Source organism: Eriocheir sinensis, chromosome 35 (assembly GCF_024679095.1).
Source record: "Eriocheir sinensis breed Jianghai 21 chromosome 35, ASM2467909v1, whole genome shotgun sequence".
NCBI lineage: Eukaryota > Metazoa > Arthropoda > Malacostraca > Decapoda > Varunidae > Eriocheir > Eriocheir sinensis.
In genome coordinates this window covers 11,277,401-11,301,553 of record NC_066543.1, presented here as the reverse complement: position 1 = coordinate 11,301,553, position 24,153 = coordinate 11,277,401, and the positions used below count along the sequence as shown (strand labels likewise).

At 45.6% G+C, this 24,153-nt stretch overlaps 1 protein-coding gene across 8 annotated transcripts in view; it reads right to left on the bottom strand.

Moving 5' to 3' along the window:
• Positions 1–24,153, bottom strand: part of LOC127007389 (glycerol-3-phosphate acyltransferase 1, mitochondrial-like) — a 47,932-nt gene that overhangs the window by 12,658 nt on the left and 11,121 nt on the right. For 3 of the 8 annotated variants that reach the window (XM_050878310.1, XM_050878303.1, XM_050878309.1), the window contains one exon: positions 23,942–24,049. The exons of 1 other annotated variant lie outside the window; for it this stretch is intronic. In XM_050878310.1, the coding sequence (XP_050734267.1) occupies positions 23,942–24,049 (108 nt within the window). Of the gene's footprint in view, positions 1–6,912; positions 7,059–23,941; positions 24,050–24,153 lie in introns of those variants that run through there. 4 more of the 8 variants (XM_050878308.1, XM_050878305.1, XM_050878306.1 and 1 more) reach the window with 4 other exon arrangements.

Genomic DNA, 24,153 nt, shown 5'->3' with positions numbered 1-24,153 from the left:
GGCTGTCCCCCTGTTCCTAGCTATCCTCCCGCGATCTGCGCATGCTCAGAAGCGCATGTAGACAAACAGACTTGTTGATAAACAGCTGTTCTCATGCATCCCCCGACAGCATGACTTTGCTCACTTCGCTCGCCACCTCCCCCCCCCCAACACGTGAACCTATGATGCCCTCTAGCCCCTCACCCCCCAAAAATTCTGCCCGAATTACGCGCCTGTATATGCACATCAATAGTTTTTTTTTTTTTTAAATAGCATGATGCTATTCCCCGTAAATTTACCCTTGAATCACTGCATGAAAGCAATTTATTGGGTCTTCACTTCGTTTATTACAAAACAGCGCGCTGCACTGGATTCATGGATGTTTTTCCTGTGAAAGAATAAAACAATATGCAATATTCTGGAGAGGTCGGTTAGCTCGGAAATACGTGAAAAATTAATGAATGGGGGGGGGGGGGTATTCAAAGGCAATGAAGGGGTGAGAGATATGCCCCCATAACTAGTTATTTAACGAGACCGTGTCGAGATACGGGTTTTTTCTACATAGTGCGTGCTCCCATTGCTCAGTGTGTGACTGCTGTCAGTTAATGAGGCAGGTTAACAGTGAGGTCACCTGTAACTATGACCTTAACTCTGTCATTTACTAGAACCAATCATGAATTTGTGTAGAATGTAAGTAGCTGTTGTTGACTATTTACCTTTTTGCATGCCTAATACAAACATGAGCTTCTTTCTTTATCAAGAACGACTTTTTATAACTTTTTTTTCTATTAGGATGACCTCAATTCTGATATATAATTATGAACATGATTTTTTTTCTTATTTAGCATGTTTAGCAGCTAACTTTTTTCCACATTTACAATTGCATCGGAGGTCATTTCTTTGCTGCATAACCTAAACTTTCGTATACTTTTACATTTCAAGGATATCTTCTATCTTGATCCTTATATCATATTTATATATTGTTCGATTTTTTTTGCTTGCACATACGACAGGCCACGACCAACCCCACTGCTCATGTGTAGGCCCACGAAATGATAAAAAAAAAAAAAACTTACTCTGTGGGTTTGTCAAGGTAGACGAGGATAGGTAGAAAATATCATTGAAGTATTGATTAGGTGTGTGTTAGGGAGAGAGAGAGAGAGAGAGAGAGAGTGTGTGTGTGTGTGTGTGCATGTGTGTGTGTGTGTGGGGGGGGGGGGGGGGAAGGCCATCGGGATGCTCGCCACCGTTCATTCACCCTCCTGGCACAGATTGGCTGCCACAAGGTCAAAGGGCTGCCACTTCCCAAGCTAGTCTGTACCGCTTCCCTGCAGACGCGGCAAAACCCCGTGGCAAAGTGTGTTTTTTGTTTAGGTCCGAGTAAGAGATGACTGACTGATTGAGTGCAAGTTAGTGTACACAAGTGACAGGTGTTGAGAGTTTACGCAAGAATTAAAGTTAACAGTTAAACTGAGGAAAAAGCGCAGTGCGAGTCAAAACGATACAGACGACAGTCATGACCAATTATTGAGAAAAGTATGTTTTTAATGCATACTAATTTTTTGGAAAAATTACAAGCTCACTAGCGATTTTCCTGTCACATGCAGGTCCGGAAGGATGACTGTTTCTTGCTGCACACACTCGCGACCTTGGTGGACAGGACAGGTCTGTTAGCCAGCTTGGATCTTGGAGACATATATCACACAAACATTCTCAGGGAAACTATACGAGTAAGCCACAACGACCATTAACATGGTGATAATGATCTGTGATAATACGGATTTCTTTTTTCAAGAAAACTTTTCAAAGGCAGGATTGAAAAAAAAAAAAAAAAAAAAAAACTTTGTACAATAGTATGTGGATTCAAGGGCCAAGCTGGATGGAAAACTTCTCCTTACAGGCCTTGCTCACAGCCACACGTGCCGAAGGCTGACTGACTGGAGACAGAGGAACTAGTTAGTGAATGTGTTTCAAAGGAACTTCCGGGGCAGCACAGTGAGCGTGTACCGTGTAGGCCACCGCCTTGGCAGCGCTTTACGCACCTTTGTCCTAAATATGAATGCTTCACGCCGACACACTCAAAAAAACACTTTCTCCGCTAGGTCTGCCAAGACCTGAATCTTCCCTCACTTGCACTGTCACGAACGCAGTGCTTGTGGATCCTGCGGCGGCCTGAGGCTTCCTGTGAACAGCAGCCACAGCACAACAACACAGCCTCCCATGCACCCATACGAGCCACAGCACATTCGATATCCACTATACGATCTCCCAAGATAGGATTCACAACTCGGCACCCCTCTCATAAACAGTCGTCATTCTGGTGTTTGAAATCAAACCACACGTGAGGTAATTTTCACATTCTCGTGGACAGCACGGAGGCCCGGAAGATTGCGTCAGTCAAGCTTTTACACGGGGAGGGAGAGATTTCCGCCACGTCAACCTTGGCTCTGCTCGACCCCATTCCCTCGATCCCGAGCCTAGAATAGGTGCAACACCCTATTGATAGTACACTTAACAGCTTAGCGCACAATGTATCACCAAGCAAGACATTCGCCGCCATTACTATATAAACGCCCCTTGCAAAGTGTGTGTGTGTGTGTGTGTGTGTGTGTGCTTCTCACCTATTTGTATGTTTAAAGAATTGAGTCTAATTCGTAATCTATTTACTTCTATCATACAATCCGACTTGTGTAGACTGGTTACTTAATTTAATTTGGGAAAGCATTCCATCCATCGATTAAATTATTGGGAAGATTAATTATATTGTGTCGTTAGCTTTGAGTGTGTGTGTGTGTGTGTGTGCGTAATTCACCACGGCCTGATAAAGTGTTGGACTCATAATCGCCAGCAGGTACCCTCCCGACATGAGCAAGTGCTCTTTATCGTCGATCTATGGGTACTGGCAGGACCTCACACACCACACACCCCATCCCCCTTGCTCAAGGTGGACAGTAACCACTCCTAGTCAATGGAAAGAATCCGGCCTGAGCGGGCTCGAACCGCCGCCCTGTCAGACCGTGAGGCCTGGCAGCGCAGCGCTTTACCAGTTGCGCCACGGAATGTGGCCGGTGGGTCTTGTATTACATCACCGCTTGGCAGGGCGCCAGTCCACATGGGTATGTAGCGCCCCGCCGCCCGTCTCCCCACGGCCAGCGGATGTATCCCATTAGAATGTCCCGCCATACAACCCTAGCAACACACCCTACGTCTGCCCCGCCTCGCACGCCACCACACAGGTGTCCTGCAGGTTCACGCCGTTCAACACCACCCTTGAGGTTCATTACACGACAGTTTTTCTCCTGACATTTTACCCCCAGTGTATTTGATGTGTGCGCGCGCGCGTGTGTGTGTGTGTGTGTGTGTGTATCTATATTATTTACTAGCAATGTTATAACAAAACACTAACAAGAATTGAGTTATGCTACTACACAGTATGGATTACATTAATTGGTCAGGGTTGGTTAGTCTGTAGGTGAATAAACATGGATAAGGGGAATGTATGTCTGGAATGGAAATGTTGAGGAGGAGAAACCGCCCAGGAGCGATCGAGCCTGGGGGGGGGGCATGTCCATGGGGGAGGAAGGTTCAGGGGGACATGTCCGTGGATATGTCCGACACTCGACGCGGTGTTGCAGTTTTGTGAGGCTAGTGAATAGTAATGATGCGAAACAAACTCGGTGTGACAAGTGGCGAGAGCGTAGTGGCATTAATCAAACCGAGGAAAAAGTAGTGCTTGCTCAACGATTAATCAAGTTTACGAGTTTCTTCGAGGAAAAAAAATAATGAATACACTTTTTCTTTTTCCCTGTTCCCTTGAAAGGTCATTCTTCCCTAAGACGGTAAACGGCGACCTATAACACCTTAACGATAAAAGTTTAGAATCAAATGACAATGGACAACAAAGGGTCTCTGGGCACGCATATCAGCCTGCGCTACACAACCCTTCAGATCTCTCCCCTCGCGTAACAACACTGTAGGAGCTCTCCCTCCCGTTGATGCTACACATGTCCTATCCATACTTTCTCCTCCGTCCACAACACCTCTCCCTCGTATGTAACAGAGCCATCCCCTTCTCTACGTAATACACAGCCCTTCCTCTTCTACATCACAGACCACTTCTCTCTACAAAGCAGCTGTCTTTCCTTGCAACGCTCACTCCCACTTCGGCGTGCAGCAGCCTCACCACTCGTGCAACAATAGGTCTGGCGGGCACAGGCGTGGGTACGCCCCCACACCCGCACCAGATCAATAACGACGGGTATTTCCTGCCCCTGCAAAGGACGTTCCAAACTAGCCTTACAACCACTCCACCCGCCTAACCATTCGCCGCCACCTTCCTTATCTCTACCATTACATGTCTCCTTAAGGCTGGCTATTCATCTATTTAATTTTAGTTATTCCTACACACACACACACACACACACACACACACACACACACACTGTGAGACATTGCAAACAGGTGACAAGGAAAATCTATACTTAACCTCAACACACTTGGCTTGCAATACAATAACCTTCTTTCTTCTTTGCTAAGGTCCGCCAATCGCTCGAAATTCTCGTAATCTTTCATATAAAATCATTCTTCCATTATAACACTTTGTCATGCACATTATCATCATCTAAAGCTACAGGGAGACGGTGGCTGAGTGGCCAGTGTGCGGGCGAGGTGTCCTGGAGGACAAGGGTTCAAGTCCCGCCCGGTGCTAAGAGATGACAAATTTCAATCATCACCGAATGGATTAAAACTACCTACATGCTATCCTGAGGACCACCCACTAACCCGGACTCTACTGAGACTCTCGGTGGAGTTCCTGGGGGCAGCATGAGCCAACACAAGATGGCGCCTCTATAAACACTTACCTGCACCCCGAGCGGGCTGGGGCCGACCAGCAGGCCCCATCAACAGGCCAAACGTAAAAAAGAATAATAAAAAATAAATAAATAAATAAATACATAAAAAATAAAATAAAATACTGAGAAGTCTTAATCTGATTATTCTGATAGCTGCAGTAGGTGTATATACATTATGCATAAATATAACTAATCAACGTGACCAATTAAGCGGAAATTATGTAAGCAGGGTGACGTTTCATACTAGGGGTCATATTCTTAAACATTTCTGCTCCCAAGCTCACATATTTTCTTGGAGGTTTGGGGCATTTCCAGAGATATTTTAATGACCCTGGTGGTAATTTTACCTTTCCTCTGTACCAAGAACATTAAAAACACTCATGAGAAACCAACTAATCTCCTTCTCAGGCTTTGGATATAGTAAATGTGAAGAGGCGGGAGCGTCTGAAAATGCCATCCTGGTCTTCGTGACGAGGCGGCGGAGCTCGCACGCGGAATTTAAATTTGAGTCGATAAAATGTCATTTTAGCGATATCGCCGCTATTCCCTAATTTTGAGTAATGCAATACAATTTCCCTCATTGCTACTCAATTTGTCAATCTGTCAGTACGAAAAATAAAACAGTATAAAAAAAAATATGGGAGTGTCAATAGAACCTGCGTTCTGGCCAAGGTTCAACAGTTACTTCTGCACCTGCGGACGGGCGCATTATTTCTGTAGTATTATTAATACAATTATTACTTTGTCACTTTTTAGCGAGGTCCCTAACTCAAGAGCTTTGAAAGGATATGCTTTGCAGGGAAACGGTGCCAGATTGCCGTATTCAGCCACCTATTTTTGCCTATTTCCGACCCAAAAACTGCCTCCTCAACCCCAATAACTGCCTATATAAATAGTTATCGGTAAAATAATTAATTATCGGTGTCTTTTGGCAATTGCTATGGCTCAGAAATAGGTAAATACGAGGCTCTGAGTACGATAATCTGGCATCGGTGTTGCAGGGTCGTATGAGCCCTAGCTGAGGGTGCATTAGTTCCATCCCTCCCTGAATAAGCACGCACGCAAGGTAATGAAATCATGGAACCACAGGAATATGCTAAGCTGGCTCCACAAATGCATGGTAATCTTATGATAATCAGTATGCAATTATCTAACGTAAATGTGAGATGACCCGAAACAATACGATATCATAATGTGTTCCGGAAAGTAGAACGAAAACTGAAAATAGTGATGGTGTCTAGGCCACGTACTAACACGACGCCTCAACACGCAGCGGCAGGGCAGCCCAACACCTTGCAGGAGACTCCCACAGGCCAGCCTCGCGGTAACTTTCCTGCAATCGATGATGGTCGAAGGAGTTCAGCTCGGCCACAACACACATCCTCGTGCCCGTCACTATTTCCGTCGCCGCTGCACATCCTGCACGGGATAACCCTTCCATTTAGGTTATAAAAACTCGCTCTCCTAGCAATGAAAATCGGATATATGTTTCCCGACCCCTTATGGTTGGCGCTCCTCGCTCCCTCACACAGCTGAGAAGGCTGCTAGCTGGCCAAGTTTTCTGCTTCACCTTCGTGGTTGAGAATACATTCCTTCCTGCTGCAAACCCGTCATTTCTCACCGAGTCCTTACAAATAAAATCAGCTTTTTGTCACCGCGATAACGCTGTAAGCCAGCCAAGTCTGGCTCTGTGTAAATGTGTCACAATCCCGGGGCCTTGGCTCCCTGCCGCCGCGGGCCCGGGGAATCATTACTACAACACCGTGTTGCGACCGGCTATCAGCTGCACTACTTCGCCTCCAAGGCACACTCACTTTCACTCTCCCCTACACTTCACACCTCTAATACACAGGACGCCCCCATATGTTCCCTTTGCACTTCTACGAGTTGTGAGCTCTGTGGTAAAAATGCTGACATAACGGGCCACGTCTGCCACTACCATATTTTCTAGTTTCAGCACCACGAGACTGTAACCGCGTCATTTTCTTGGTTCAACATTTGAGGCAGAGCAGCTCACACCAGGACGAGGTTCAGAGCCAAACACAAGGGCGAAGGTAAGCAGTTTTCTGCAATGCTTTACCTGACACGCACACTATCTTCCCGCCACGGCCTCACCCGGTACACTGCGAGTGTGGAGGAGGCGTCCGGCGTCAGATCCGCGGCTCACTCACTGACGGCACTGACTCAACCAGCGGCCAGAGTTGCCACCTCGGTTTTACCTGTACTAAGGGGAGGAAGGGTAGTAGGCGCAGACAGGGGGATGCCGCACTGAGCCATATGGCAGCACTGACAGCTTGATTCTCCTCCCTCAACACAACACTTACCACAAGAATGTAGTTTTTCGGGCCACGGAAGGAACACAGCCATGGCAACGAAGATCAACATCGCATCCAGCTCTACACTCGGCGCCGTGAGCAACATATTGATACTCCTACGCGGAATGAATGACGATGAACAGCAAGAAGAGCGCTCACCAGGCGTTAAACGAAACCGGTGATGGAAGTTTGGATTTCAGAGCGACAAAAGCAAACTTAGACATAAAATCATCTCTTACACTGATACTCATACTCCCAAAAATAAATGAATAATGAGCAACGACATGTGAAGCGATCACCGAACACTTCAACAAAAAGAGTGGCGGAAATTCGTGTTTCAGAGCGACAAAATCAAACTTATGACCCTCAACTTCACTGAGTGCATTTAATCCTTGATATTCCCAAATGATAGTGAATGGCAATGAACAAGAAAAATTATAACCAGGCATGCAGAATGAGGAGCGACGGCAGTGAGTTCCAGAGCGACATAAATAAACCTCTTCACTGATTGCAAACCCTTGATGAACCAACGAGGAGTGAACGCCGACGAGGGACAGCCTAGGGACAGCACGGAGAGCGATCGCAATGCACCCCGAGAAAGCGCCGCGAAGTGAGTGTTTAATTGTTTAAGGGCGAGCAGCCAAACAAACACCAAGATTGCAAATAATCCTTCCCGACGCTCTGAGCAGCTGTCCTTAATGTAATGCTCTTTGGGTATACGGGTCCCGACTTAACACTGGCCTGCAAGACTAGAATACCCGATGTGGGGCGGTGCACGCTGAATGCTACCCGGTACTACCAAGATGCTTGTAATAGGCCCGTGAGGACTGATAACAAAATGTGGAGCAGTGGCATAGTCTTCCAAGATCAAACTTTTTTTTTATCATTTTACACTAACTTGGTTTTACACGAGGCCTAAAATGACAAATTAAACTGTAACTATTTTTATATCAGATTATTATCACTGCCTCTTCATATTTTGTCGACTCAGCGTTTTGAATCTATCACGCATTGTAGGTGATAGGACAGCCACTCAATAAAAGGCCGAAACATGGAGCTTATGTGCGGATAAGGGTACAAGAATGACTTTGTTCAAAAATTGAGGGGAATGTTAAAAGATAGATATATATTAAAAGGCCGAGGTAGTGGGGTTCTCTACGGAAAGAAGAGATATGAGTTGGTGACAAGACAGCTGTATGTTTGAAGGCAGGGACAGCGGAATTCTGCATGAAAACATAAACTAGAGATGGGACGTGGTGACAAGAAAGCCATCAGTAAAACAAGAGGCCTAGGCAGCAGGCTTCTGTATGGCAACGAAACGAGATAGGTGGTAGTGATAAGAGTGCCGTATGTGAAAAGGTCGAGGCAGCGGACAGCCATATGTAAAAAGGTCGAGGCAGCGGGCTTCTGTAATACGGCAACAAAACGAGAAAGGACAGCGGACAGCCATATGTAAAAAGGTCGAGGCAGCGGGCTTCTGTAATACGGCAAGAAAACGAGAAAGGACAGCGGACAGCCATACGTAAAAAGGTCGAGGCAGCGGGCTTCTGTTTTACGGCAACAAAACGAGAAAGAAGGACAGCGGACAGCCATATGTAAAAAAGGTCCAGGCAGCGGACTTCTGTATTACGGCAACAAAACGAGAAAGAAGGACAGCGGACAGCCATATGTAAAAAGGTCCAGGCAGCGGGCTTCTGTATTACGGCAACAAAACGAGAAAGAAGGACAGCGGACAGCCATATGTAAAAAGGTCGTGGCAGCGGGCTTCTGTATGGGGTCAGGAGCACGGAAGTCGAAGGGCTGTCGCTGCAATCAATACGTCTTGAGGGAAGCCATACAAACAGGCGTCCGTCCCATATCCAGTGGACAGACTCGCTAGCGCCCGGCCCGATAACAGGACGTGGGGGAGAAATGAGACCGCTTGAAATATACCGATGTTATCTCTCTACATTCCCTCAGCAGTAAGGGTTATCAACCTTTAAAGTAAGAGCGCTTATGTAAGTTATCCTGATTATCTCCAGTGAATGATTTCCTGAGAGAGAGAGAGAGAGAGAGAGAGAGAGAGAGAGAGAGAGAGAGAGAGAGAGAGAGAGAGAGAGAGAGAGAGAGAGAGAGAGAATGTAACCGGATGTCTTTAGTTTCTCATACTGATCTCTGGTTGCTTGATCCTATAAATTTCCCTCACCTTAACTAATTTCTTTGTTAATCTTCTACTTTATTACCTTCATAAAAAATATAAAAAACTGGTGTGTGTCAGGGTAACAGACTTAATGTATAGAATTTGTACTCTTTCGGCTCAACCCGCGATAATAATGAATAATAACAATAATAATAATAATAATAAGGAAGAGGTTGCCCGCGTGGAAGGAAAGGAAGAAGAGAGGGAGGAGGACACTCGAAGCAGGTGCATGGCGAAGACAAGAAGAAAATGAGGGAGGGAGGCATGGAGGGCAGCAGTCGGTGAGGGAAGACTAGAAAAGGAACGAAGAAGGAAGGCAGGTTAAGGTTTAGTGAAGGAAGGCAAGAAGGAGAGATAACGCCTATGCAACGTGAGGCTCGGTGCTCTCTCACACACCTATGGGTCGCTCAGTCGCTGCCTTTCTAAGTCTTCCTTCTTCTATGGTGCAGAGGTGTGTATGTGTATTTGTTCTGTGTATGACAAAGGGATATACCAGGAAGCCACAAAGTTGATGTATAGTTATGCGTTGACGAATTGATGTGCTTTGTATACCCGTAACTTTACTAACTGGGTGCTACAAGGTGATGTGTGTGTGTGTGAGTGTGAGTGTGTGTGTGTGTGTGTGTGTAGATGTGTATGTGCGTTCGAGTGTAGTTATTTTTTACACCAATAACAAGGCTGCCACGAGGGTGATGATAGGTGACATATGTGCCGGGTTAAGTACATTATATCTATCTACGAGTGTATCTGAATTGTATACCAAGGACATGTATGTCAGGCGAGTGTTGTATGTACGGGTGCATATGCTACGTGTATAACAAGTATGTCAGGTGGGTGCTAAAAGTGTTCCTGCCCCCCTCCCCCACCCCGCCCTCCTCCTCGCCGTAATATTTCCCGCCAGTGGCAGTCGTCCAACGTTTTCCCGAGACAATCCTTGACAGTAGTTGCGGAGCCGCGTCGGGAGCCAGCCAGACCCACCGTGTGCCAAGGTGCCAGGTGGAGGCGTGCCAGGCAGTCCCTCCCCTCACCTTGCCGTACTCCATGTGGGCGGGAGGCGGCGGCCCACGTGACCCATCACACCACCCGTGACGCAAGCCCTCGATGCCAGTTAGGTCTAATTCCAGACGAGAGTCAGTCGTATGCTTGTTAACTACTTCCGCTTGCCGATCTCGTGGCTGATCATCATGATTTGACACGAAGTTTTGATGTGCACGAAGACTTTTAGAGAATGCAACTTTCTCCAGAGCCAGTAAGGTCTTCCGCTTCCTTCAAGAACAAACGTATGCTGGAGAGTCTTGTTTCCCCCGCAGTGTGTGAGCCCCTCAGTGCCTTTCCTCGGCGTCTCATTGGTGGAGGCAGGGGCGGGGCCGCGGCTGCCTGATGCACAACGCTATGTGAGGGGAACTTCCCAACGAAGGCAAATGATCAATACCAGTGAGTGGCCCCGCGTGCTGCTGACAGGCGGGGCACAGGAGCAGCGTTGCCGAGTCAATAAAAAAAAAATAACTACGATTTTATACGCCCCCCCAAAAAAGTCGAAAACAGTTCAATACGAAAAGAAGAACTGCTTTTGTTACTGGTGGGTACTTAAAAAGCTAGAATGTAATTATAATAAGGTTAATTTTGAATGCACGAGCAACACGACACAAAATAACTAAAAAATCAAGTAACTAACGGATTCCAACTATTTCCTACTACACCTAAATAGAAATAACCTCAAAACGATCCTGGTAACCTTGTCTGAGAGAAAGTTAGACACTAAGCTGCCTAATGCCATGACAACTACCAGCCAGCATTGCGTAACGTCCTCCTATTGTCGCTCCTGGCTCCCTTGTGTGCTCCAGCGGCAATGTTCCAGGCGCCAACACGAGGACAGGACAGACGGAGGCGAGGGGCGGAAGGGAGAGGGTTAGCGTTGACAGTATGAGGGCAACGTTCCCGGTCACCCCCTCCAACGAGACACCTTCCTATTCGTCTATCATGCTATGGTTTCTTTTCTTTCCTTTTGCTCGTTTCTTGGTTCATTTTCATTTTTCATTAATTCGTGTATGTATTTTTCTTCCCTCTCTCTCTCTCTCTCTCTCTCTCTCGTCACGGCACCACTGTTATTAATGACCCTGTGTATAGACAGACCTGCAAGCTATACTGGGCCAAGACGGAGCTCATACAGGCTATAAACGGCGTTCACAGGTGTTTAAGTCAATCAATCAATCAATCAATCAATCTCTCTCTCTCTCTCTCTCTCTCTCTCTCTCTCTCTCTCTCTCTCTCTCTCTCTCTCTCTCTCTCTCTCTCTCTCTCTCAATCCATGGTACACGTGACATACACAAACACGCCTGCAGCATTTCGTGACTTGCTACCATGAGCATGCAAGGAAAAAAACGCTGGGACATTCACCGAGGCTAGTCCGGCTATCAACGAGGCTTGTCCGGCAACGTGAATGACGACTTGGATCATAATAATATAAGAATTGTCCAATTAAGAATCTATATACATCTATATACTTTACGATCTATAAATATTTATCTATCTATCAACCTACCTATCTATCAATATATCTGTGAGCCAAAATATATATTTATTTGTATATTATTCCACCAAGATATTAATCAATCCAAATATTCATGTGTGCCCCAAGTATCTTCGTAGGATCAAGGGGGTTTCGCTGGAATGACTTCGTACCGGACCAGCGACTACGTGGTGAAACTGAATCGAGGGCTGTTAGTCCGTGAACACCATCTTCGGCTATATGGGCGTACGGCACGCTTCCCGAACGTCGATCCTGCTCATAGGGTTGTTTCTGTACGCGACAACCCTTTGTATAGGAGATCAAAGGGACCCCCACGTAACTCATGCAGCGTTGCCAAATTATCGTACTCATCGCATTTCATTTTCGTCGTTGCTGACCGATAACTATAACAACAAAGAACGAAAAACATCAATATTCAACAGTTTTAGCACTAACTTTGAATTTCTCACCTTACTTGTGTAGGTACGAGAGTTTGAGGCATAAAAATGATAGATACGATATGTGGTTAATACGATAATTTGGCAACGGTGAACTCATGGCTGGGGCAAAGCGATCGATCCTGCCATAAGGTACTCGGGATGGATAAGGCAACTGCATGGGAGCTTGCCTGGGGAAACCGTCGGGAGTGGAGGCGGCGGGTGAGTGAAGCGACGCACCCCCGGGCATATGCTCCCCATTAGTTAGTACAAATAAAAAGTAAACAAATTGAGTAAGAAATAGCCTCAGCAACTCGTCCACCTGTCCGTCTTCCCTTCCTGCTGACCAGATAAGAGGCAGGTGAGGTGAGGTGAGGTGAGGGGGGAAGCGAACGAAGCCTCCTTCTGAACCAACAACCTTCACCTCCTCCAAGGGCAAAAGAAACCCCTCAAGCATCCTGTCAGCGCGACGGGAAGTGAGCTGCTTATTGCGCCCCTCCTACCTCGGCCCGGCCCAGCTCCTGCTTGCACGACACTCTCTAGTACGTAAACAAGGGGGAAGTGGGGAGGAGGATGGACAAAAACAGGAGCGGCGGACCTGGAGCATAATATAACACGTATAGGCGGCTTACGGAACACAGACATATTCCTGCAGAAGCCCCAGAGCTCAAGGACGGAAAAGTGTGTGTGTGTGTGTGTGTGTGTGTGTGTGTGTGTGTGTGTGTGTGTGTGTGTGTGTTAGGGGGGGAGACGTACATGGAGCTACTGACTTGACTTTGTACATCAACAACAGTCGACACCCTTCTCTCACACAACTTCTTAACAACCCTACAAAGCCCCCAACAATCACCGCCACTGCACCCACATGCCACTCCCCTCTCGCCTTCATCCCTGGCTCGCCCTTTATGCATCTTCCCCTCCTTGGTAACGCCCCCTTCCGCCTATCCTAAACATGCGCGAGTTGGCGAGTGTTCCTTCAGTCACTAAGTTCGTAAGATCTAAGCAGATCGAAGCGCTTTCCCTATATGGATAACCGTGAAGCCGGAAGGCTAAAGAGGAAGAAGACGAAGACGGGGAAGAAGACGAAGATGAAGAACAGCAACAAGAACAAAAAGAACAAGAAGCAACCAAAACAACTCAAGTCTGCAACCCTGTGTTTCTGTGTCCGGTGCGAAAAAAAAATATATACATTTGTCTCGTTCGCCATGCAACCATAAATCAGCAAACTGTTACACCTTGAGTCAGTTGAAACGGATAGAGTGAGGGACGGACGAGGCGTGGAGCTTTCCTTACCAATATCGTTCCTCTGCAGCATGAGTAAATAATCAAGTGCCCCACCTACTCAAAATGCACCACAATCATCTGTTTACAACCATGAACGGGGTTGCTAATGTGGGTGTATGAATACTTCACATAGCAACAACGATCCCGGCATGAATATATATATATGTGGAGGAATAAATAGGGACGGAGAGGAAGAGGAAGAAGAAGAAAAAGAAGAAAAAAAACAAGAACAAGAAAAGGAAGAAAAAGAAGGGAAAGGGCGCCGTAACGATATGGATGCCTGAAGAAGAAGGAGGAGGAGGAGGAGAAGAACGAGAACAAGGACAAAAAGGAGGAGCGGAAGAAGAAGAAGGGAAAGTGCGCCGTGACGATATGGAGGCCTTTTTTATTGTATTTAGGCCAATAACTATTTTCAATCTATTTACACATCCATCTACACAGCTTTTAATTTTCCATAGGAGACTGATTCAATGGTGGGAGGGGAGGAGGGAAGGGAGGGACTTTCAATACTGCATCAATGGAAAGAACCGTACTGTATATATCGGCCTTTCCTTCTCGGGATTAAAAAAAGTCGGCATTCTTAGAGGTTACCGACATTCCCATCAATTTTATTAATACACGCAAAAAAAAAAAAAAAAAAAAAAAAAAGTGGTAAAACACGTTCACATGAGAGTTTTCTTAGTTCATGATATCGAAGTCTTGTCAAACTCCCACCAGGGTAAAAAAAAAAAAAAAAAAAAAAAAAAAAAAAAAAAAAAAAACTGGAAAGGCCCACAACTTCTACGAAAGCCATGTCGAATGTGTGTACTTGAGCGCCGAAATGTATATAAAATGGCCCTTATGATTATAGTCCCGCGCCCCAGACAGAGGGACCAACAACTACAGTGCAGGCCAATACACTGGAGCCGCTTTGAAGGTTCCCCACTGGACTCGTGCATCATGGGTTTTCCTGTCAGTCAATATGCGTTAGTGAATCCAGCCCGTCAGCGTCTTTAGTCGGCGGTCATGCTATAAGCTGGAGGGGGACATCAACGCGGGGCTGCATGGGAGTGGCAAGGGGGGCGGAGTAAGAGAAGAAACCCGTGAGTCACCCGTTACGGTATACTACTGGAGGTAATTCACGCCTCTCACCTACACCAAGCAAGAACAGACCACAGACGGGTACAAAGGAACATGAGCAGGTCGAGGGATGAAAAATGTTACCTGGTCTCCGAAACACCACTGGACTATGAATATGTATAAATAAGCATAGAAATATGAATATAAATAGGAAAATTAAGAGGAAAAACAAGACAAAACGGGTACACAGGAACAGGAGCAGGTCGAGGAATGAAAAATGTTACCTGGTCTCCGAAACAACACTGGACTATGAATATCTATAAATAAGCATAGAAATAAGATAAATAGGAAAATTAAGAGGAAAAACAAAACAAAACGGGTACATAGGAATGAAAAATGAGATCTGACGCCCGGAACAGCCCTGGACTATGAATATGTACAAATAAACATAGAGATGAGGATGAAAACAGGAAAATTAATAACAAAAAGGGGGATAGATAGAAACACGAAAATGTCAGTGAAAGAAAAATGCTATCTGATGTCCGAAAAGGCATTGAACTGTGAATACAGATAAACAAACGGATAGACATAAACAGAAAAATGAATGAAAATGACGGGTAGATAGGAACATGCGTTGGTCAGTGAAAGAAAAGTGTTATCTGACGTCGGAAGCAGCACTGGACTTTAAATAGACAGATAAGGATATAAATAGAAAAGAAAAGAATGAATGAATGGCTGTCCCCTGGCGCTCAACTAAATCGTTTTCTAGCTATACTAAAAATAAATAAATAAATAAATAAATAAATAAAAATACTGGTGGACTGCATGATTTTGAACTGTCAGTCTCAATAGCGTCCCCCTATCATAATCCTTACATGACGTACCTGACTTAAATGTTGGTCATTCAATATTTTACTTTTTTCTTCTATTATTGTTACTATAAAGCGAATTTTCATCTTTTCTCGTACTTGCTATTTTGCTGGACCATTGACTTCATTGGTATACGTATGTTATTTATGTACATTCAATAATTTTCTGCTGTCAATATATCACTCATCGATCTCCGAGTCTAAACTAATCCTGTTATCATGCCTCTATATCGTAAATAAGAGAGAGAGAGAGAGAGAGAGAGAGAGAGAGAGAGAGAGAGAGAGAGAGAGAGAGTCACCCTCATATACATCTAGTCTAGTCACTCATCTGGGCCTCAGTAAGGAGCCAGAATCATCCCGTTCAGAACCAATCCCGAGGTGCAATTATGTTATTTTCCTCATTCAAGCCACGCCAGGCAGAGGGTGGGCGCTCCTACTGCCGCGCCTGCCCCTTCCCCCCTCCCCCTCTCTATCCCTTCCTCCCTCTCCCTCTCTGCCTCTTCCCACCTTCCCCTCTTTGCCCCTTCGCCCCTCCCCCTCTCTGCCCCTCCCCTTTCTTTATGCACTTAAAATACATGAGTCAAGTAAGTTTCTGTGAGGCAGTTCACACACACACACACACACACACACACACACACACACACACACACACACACACACACACACACATTCATCATGCCCCCTCTCGTAAGCACGAATGACAGACTGTACATAACCACGAACACCAAGCAAATCCATTTTTTTTACTAAATTTCCAAAACAATCCTAAAGTATAATATAGAAAGGAGGAAATGATGGTGCACACGAAGCAAATCCACCTTTCCCGCCGCTCTCCAAACACCAGTCAGCGGTATGATGGAGCACATTACTACCAGCACAAATACACGTCACAGAATGAAAGTTTCTCTCGCGTACTGAGCTTTCTGTTTACACGTGACTCCTGCCTTCACATGCCGCAGAAAAAGCTACACGCCCTCTGAACAGACCAAACGAACCACACACGTAAGAGGTGGGAATGCGGTGTTTTGTTCAGCTGGCGTGAGAAACAAACACGCATACAGGCAGGTAGGTGACTGGGTGGTAATGAGGCAGGCAAAGAGAAAGGTAAGTGCAATCGACCACCCAAATATGGGCCGCAATACGAACGATAAAACAGAGAATGGGTGAAAATGAGAGAAGTTAGACCTTGGGAAGTGTTGATGTCTTTTTTTTTTTTTTCGTTGTCAGTCTTCATATTTCTTAGTCTTCTAGGGGTAGGGCGGACTCACTTCTAGCTGTACTACTTATGCTCATACCTGCTGACTGACTGACACACACACACACACACACACACACACACACACACACACACACAGGCACGCACGCACAACATGTCGGAGGCACACAGCTGGCAAGTGCATGTGAGGGGGAGGAGACGACGAGAATTAAATGCTACGCTCTCTCTCTCTCTCTCTCTCTCTGCTTTTGGCTTAGTAAGTTCCTTGTAAGTGGGTTTAATAGTTCAATACAAGTGGCATTGATAAAGTGTTCATATACCAGTGCACCTTATATTCCCTTTTATATTCCGCCACTTTCCTTAAATTCCCTCCTCACGACCTTTAGTTCTTGGCCTGGTACTCGCATTCCCAGTCACCCATTCTGCCTTGTTCTGCCCCACCCGCCTCTCCCCTTGCATTCCTCACTCTCTTTACTGTTCAAACTTCTAAAGGCTAATTGTGAGGTTGTTATTGGTGTTGTTATCATACATCTGCCATCGTCCCTCCTCCACGAGAGTCTATGTTGGGGTTTCATGGTCTGGGATCGGTAGCACTTAGGATGGACTAAATACCTCACCGCCCCCCAACCCCACCACCAAGTCTGTTTCTGTCCTCCTCTCTGTGTGTTCCTGTCTCTCTGCGCCTCACTACAAGTACCCTAGACTTTTACTATCATGCCAGGTATAACTCTCAGTAGCCTAACATTTCTTACTAGCACTCCATGGAATAAACACATCTCTCTCAACTTGATTCTGTCCTTCTGCGCCCCATTACCAGTGGCCTGAACTAATATGTTGAGAGCCACGTATAGTACAAGTGGTCTCGGAGGCTCGTGGTGTTAGGGTCATTAAAATCCTCACAGATAAATAGCCTCGAGCTCGGATATCTTGCCCTGACCTCATCAGATATGTGGATAGGGTGCCGCAGAAACCCCTCCCTGGCAGTGTGGGGAGTGAGTGAGTGAGTGAGTGATTGTGTGTATGTACAACAGCAAAGTAGAAGCATCATACGTACACAAAAGAAAAACGAGAAAAACATAAGATTTAGCAAGATATCTAGGTTTTCTTATATAGACAGATATAAAAAGGAATCAGACAAAAACCTGTCCACACCATTCGGCTTGTATCCGATACTTGTCCTCAAAACACAGCTTCATAATTATGGCTGCCCGTAGGCTAAACGTTGACCTCCCTGCTTTCAAGGTCTTCAGCACAGACACACACACACACACACACACACACACACATACGAGAACCACACGGAGGAGGAGGAGGAGGAGGAAAACTCAGGCTACATCAACTCTCACTTCTCTCGCACGACTGAATAGATAAAAACGATGCGAGCAAACAAAAAACAAACAAAAGTAAAAACACGGACAAGCACACAAAAACATGCGGTCCTCGGCACTTTCTCTCCGTCCACGTCTCCGCCTGTGTTTGCTTCCCGCCACTCGCTCGCTTTACTCGCTGTGGCGGCGGACTGAGCCACAAGGTGCGTGGACGCTAATTGAAGTTCATATATAGATGAGGGGCTTGAATACGGGCCATGGCAGCAAGGTTGTGGTGGATAAACGGTTGGGCATGATTCGCACAAATATATAACAGTGGAAGGAATCGTTATAGTATTTGAATAGTTACTTACAAGCTGCTATTCAGAAAGTAATACACATGCATATATTAATGAAAAAATATGTAAATGAATTGGTATGCAAATAAGCGCTGCTGATATACAATCCTTCAATTAACGCGAAGTAAAAGTGCTAGAATAAAAATATGAAATCAAAAGTTGCATTAGCTGGAACACTACTGAATTTATTATTATTATTATTATCATTATTATTATTATTATTATTATTATCATCATCATCATTTTTAAACCCCCAAATCTATAAAGTGCGTCACGTGGCCATGAATTTCTTGTAACCCAGACGAATTAGGTGGAAAAAAGGGGAGACTACTTTTTGTCGGTGATTTCTTGCCGTATTTTTACCCCAGCTTTGGTGTTTTGTTGCGAGAGCTTTTTGTCCGAGTCCCTGCCAACCAACCGCGGTTCCTGCCTTTTCTCCGGAGCTCTCTCGTACTACCAGGAGGGGAAACAGAACGAGCCCCGCCTGAGAATGACTCCAAGATGCGTTTCCTCACGTGCGATTTGTAGAGGCTTGTGGAGGGAGGAGGAGGAGGAGGAGGAAGAGAAAGAACACCATTGAGACGACTACTCCTATTTTCCGCGTGAACCATAATATCAATAACAACTATACTAATACTAATAACAACAACAAAACGACAACCACTGTAACTCGAACGAATGAACTAATGAGGTTCACAGCGAGGCGAAGAAAGGTACTGAAGCATTACAAGGGAGGGAAGATGAAAGGTGTGTGTGTGTGTGTGTGTGTGTGTGTGTGTGTGTGTGTCATTCACCACAGTCCGATCACACACTGGACACGCGATCGCCAGTCCGTAGCCTCCCCGAATGAACTTATGCTCAAGTGACATGTCTTTGGGTACTCCTGGAACCTCCCATCACACTCACACACACACACCCGGGAGGCGAGTCATCATTGAGGGCTAGGTGGACAGGGGTCAGAGATTAGAGGAGACTGACAATCTGTCTCCACCCCAACCAGGAATCCAACCCGGGACGTGTGTGTGTGTGTGTGTGTGTGTACTTAAAGCTTTCGCCTAAGAAAACCTAAGTCATGCAAGAGCTTTATACGGCTGCCTCGCTCGGTAACACAACGCTGGGCCAGATAGACCAACAGAAAGGCGGTAGGGGATGGAGGGTTGAGTGGGTGCCTGAATGGCTGGCGAGACCGATAAAGAAACAAAGACGAGAGTGTGAGGGGTGCCGGAGCTATAGTGATCACCAGACACAGACAGACACCTGGTTACCACTATCTCCTGTCATTAATCAGCAAGGTGACTTGACTTGACTTACACTCCATACCCAGCCACCCTTCGCGCACGTGGGGGATGCGTCCGTCTGTGTCCGTCTGGGTCTGTCTGGGTGTGTTGACGGACAAACAGACGGATGGACATTAAGGTTGCGGTACCACATACGTATAACAGGTGTCGAGCCAACACAAACACCGCCCTAGTAGTAGTAGTAGTGATGGTAGTAGCAGTAGTAGTGATGGTAGTAGTAGTAGTAGCAGTAGTAGTAGTGGTGGTGGTGGTAGTATAGGTAGAAGTAGTTGTAGTTGTATTATTATTATTATTAGTAGTAGTAGTAGTGATGGTGGTAAAGGTAGAATTATTATTATTATTATTATTATTATTATTATTATTATTATCATTATTATTATTATCAGTAGTAGTAGTAGTAGTAGTAGTAGTAGTAGTAGTAGTAGTAGTAGTAGGAGGAGGAGGAGGAGTACAAAGGAAAAGCAAACAGCAACAGACCTCTTGGTCCTAACTAGGCTGTTTGTTGTTGCTACCATCTACTCTAATCTACGAATCAGAGACACAGGACAGCAAAGGTGAAGGCTCCTCCCCTCCCACCAGTCCCTCCAGCCGAAGCTGGCATGAAGAGGAAGAATACCATGTAGTATAGAAAAACTACAATGAAATTTTATATGGATAGAAGGAGGAGGAAAGAAGAGGAGGAGAAGGAGGAGGGAGGAGGAGGAGAAGGAACAAACAACAGCAGACCTGATGGTCCTTACGAGGCTGTTTGTGACAAGCTACAGGAGGAGGTTGAGGGAGGACGGAGGAAGAGGAGGGGGATGGGAAGGAGGAAGAAGGAGGAGGAGGGGGAGGGGGAGGAGGGGGAGGGGAAGAAGAAGGAGGAGGAGGAGGAGGGTGAAGGACAGGCTTCGCAACGGGGTCCACTTTGCCTTTGCTCCATGGAAAAAAATAACCTTGACAGATATTTTTTTCATTTTCTTGTGCCGTAATATGAAGTTTCTTTTTGCCACTTGTATCCTTGTTTTTTATTACTTCCTTTTTCTGTATCACTTCTGCTGTTGCTGCATGACTATCGCGCCGCGCCGCCATGACAACAGGTGTGTGATCCCCTTGCCACCCGGAGACGATAAATCCGCGAGTGGCTGATGTAAGTAATGACCAGGTGCCACCCGCTGACCCTTGCCTAGAGGACATCCGGTACCGAACTTAGGGACAGATAATCAGGCCCATGAGAGGGAGAATGGGAGAGTTCCGCCACGTATCCTTGTCTATACACTTCCATCTTCCCCCCTCTCTTATCTACTTCACTCCCCTCTTCTCCCTCTATTTCCCCCTCATCCAGCACCGAACTTAACTCAGATAATCAGCACAGTGAGGGAGAATGGGAAAGCGTTCCGTCACGTATCCTCGCCCAATTATAACGTTTATACACTTTCCTCTTTTCCCCTTTCTTATCCATTTCAATCCCCTCTTCTACCTCTATTTTCAACCTAAGTCAAATAACCAGGGCAGTGAGGGGGAGGATGGGAGTGAGTTCCCCCACTTATATTATCTCCCGGTTATAACGTCTATACACTTTCTTCTTTTCCCCTTTCTGATTCATTTCACTCCCCTCTTCTACCTCTATTTACAACCTGTCAAATAATCAAGGCAGTGAGGGGGAGGATGGGAGGGAGTTCCGCCACTTATATTCTCGCCCGGTTATAACGTCTATACTCCTCTTTCATTTCCCCTTTCTTATCCATTTCACTCCCCTCTTCTACCTCAATTTACAACTTGTCAAATAATCGAGGCAGTGAGAGGGAGGATGGGAGTGAGTTCCGCCACTTATATTATCTCCCGGTTATAACGTCTATACTCTTCTTTCTATTCCCCTTTTTTTATCCATTTCACTCCCCTCTTCTACCTCTATTTTCCTCTTTTCCCCATATCCAAACTGACGTACAGGCATGACCGTGAGAGACGAAGAGAGATCCACCAACCGATTATAACCAATAGGCTAAACTACTTTCTTTTCCCCTTTTATCCATTTGCTTCTCCTCTTCTCCCTCTATGTTCCTCTTTCCTCCACATCCGGCACCGAGATTGTGTATAAAGCAACGAGGGGATGAGGGAGGAATGCAGCATGCCAGATTATCGTATTCACCACATCGTCTTCATTACTTTTAAGCCTCAAACTCTCGTACCTACACAAATAACGATAGAAAATAGAAGTTAGCGTTAAAACTCCTATTTATTGATGTTTGTTTGTTTGTTTTTGCATTCGTTATTGGTCAGAAACTACGAAAATGCAATGCGATGAGTACGATAATTTGGCAACGCTGGAGGAATGCCCAATAAATTAAGGGTTCCAGACAATCTTTCACATTGATAACCTAGTCTGGCCACGTTTCCCCCACTTGCCCATTATCGTACGGTTATAACGCATCCGACACCGAACTTGGCGATAATAAGGGATATGGGTGTGAGAGAGAGAGAGAGAGAGAGAGAGAGAGAGAGAGAGAGAGAGAGAGAGAGAGTGTGTGTGTGTGTGTGTGTGTGTGTGTGTGTGTGTGTGTGTCCAACGCTATCTTTAACTATGAAGATTATCGATATTCCTGCAGCCTCTCATCCTCGTTCATATCCGGCTCTGACTTTTGCGATAATCAAGGCGCTGGGAGGTCCGGAGGGGAGCAAAGTATAAGACAATCTCTCTATAGGGACGGAGACGCTCAAAAGAGGAAGGCCCAAAGTTATTTTTCAGTGGGGGGCAGCAGGGATGAGGAACGGCGAGGAGGACGAGGCGGAGCGGAAGACCATGAGGATCGATGTTAACTGTGCACGAAGGTCACGTCAAGGCGTAGCGTGTAATCACATATCGCGTCGCCGCCACCACCACCACCACGAATTGTCACACCAGATTCGCACGGTTCTTCAAAGTTGCGAGACGACAGGAGGCACACATTTCAATTTTAATATTATCAGAAGTCTAGCAAAGAGTCACGAGGTCACGGTGTGAAAGCTTTGTCAGAGCAATGTTTTCTATTTTAGTAGGCGGGGGAGACCCAAATACCCCAAGTTCGACGGATATCCAATCTTCAATACAGTATTAATAGTTTGCTATTAATGCCTTAATCAATTTCCTGTAGTACAGAGAAAAGTGGAAGGCACTGAATACCCCAAGGGGGCAGTTCCAATGCTCCATGAGGGCACTGAGGCCACTTTTAGGGCATCTGGACTTGAGGCTCCATAAGATAGCCTACGTCACGCCGCCACCTTGTCACAGTGATGTTTGGGAAAAACTTTTGGATATCAAATATTTCAGCGGGAAAAAAAAAAAAAAAAAAAACAAACACGAAAGTGCATGTAAGAAAACAAAGATGACAAAATCCTGAAATGTACGTTTCTCATTACTCTATTATTTTTCCCTAAATGTCATTTACACAGCAACGTGCAAAAACATCAAATATAAACAGCAATCAATTTTAAGACTTGGACAGGGAAGAGTTGGGGATGACATGAAACTTAATTTTCGCAGGTAAAACCACACCCAAGAATACCACCCCCCCCCCACACACACACACACGCACACACACACACACAATCAGTTTTTACTATAGTCAAGCCAACACCCAAGAATATGAACATAGCAGTTTAACGTCATTTCTCATCTCATTACATCCATCCATTTCCTCCTGGTCTTTGTGCTACAAGATCATTCTAATATTTTACTCATATTGCCTTGACTGTTTCACCTGCAGTTACCACTCATCAAGCCATGGAAATTGAAAACTATCAAAATCAATGAACTGTGTTGCAAGAACACCCTATATAATCAGGTTCCTTTAGTCTCACACCAGACTGTAGAGGTAGTGAGAACTCAACCGCATCAGTTATTATAGCTGTGCACTGCCTCGGCACTTATCTCCGTTACCTCAGCCCTTGAGCCTCCAGTGGGTAAGAACCTGCTGTCTTGGGACAGAGGGCCACTGTGAAATCAAGGTTGCTAAAGTTTACAACCCACAGGTTTCCTTAGGTCCCCATTTATTGACCAGCCCAAAATGGGAGGATAAACAGCTGGGTAGGCAGGGAGCAGACTGCTCTGGGCTGGGATCAAACCTGGGCAAAGTGCATGTATGAGGTAGTTGTCTTGTAAAATTTATCTTCTAACCAAAGGATCCTACAAAAATATGTGAAGTGGATGTGGGATACAAACTCTGTAATGAGAGCATTGTAGATAATATGTACTGTGGTACTGTAGTACAGTACATTCTAGATCAGATATTAAGAATCTGCAAGATGGCATTTGTACTCACCACACTGTAGGGTAGACACTTGCAGGCCTGGCCGTGAATGGGTCGTTCAAGGGGTTCTGAATACACCGTGGGATGCTTCTTAAAATCTACCAAGCTTTCAACCAGTTTCTGGAATAAGATTTCACAATTCCATGTATCTATCCATCATTCTAAATTAGTCTAGCCACCTAACTACCTATAAATAACAATTGCTCATAATGATCAGTAGTATC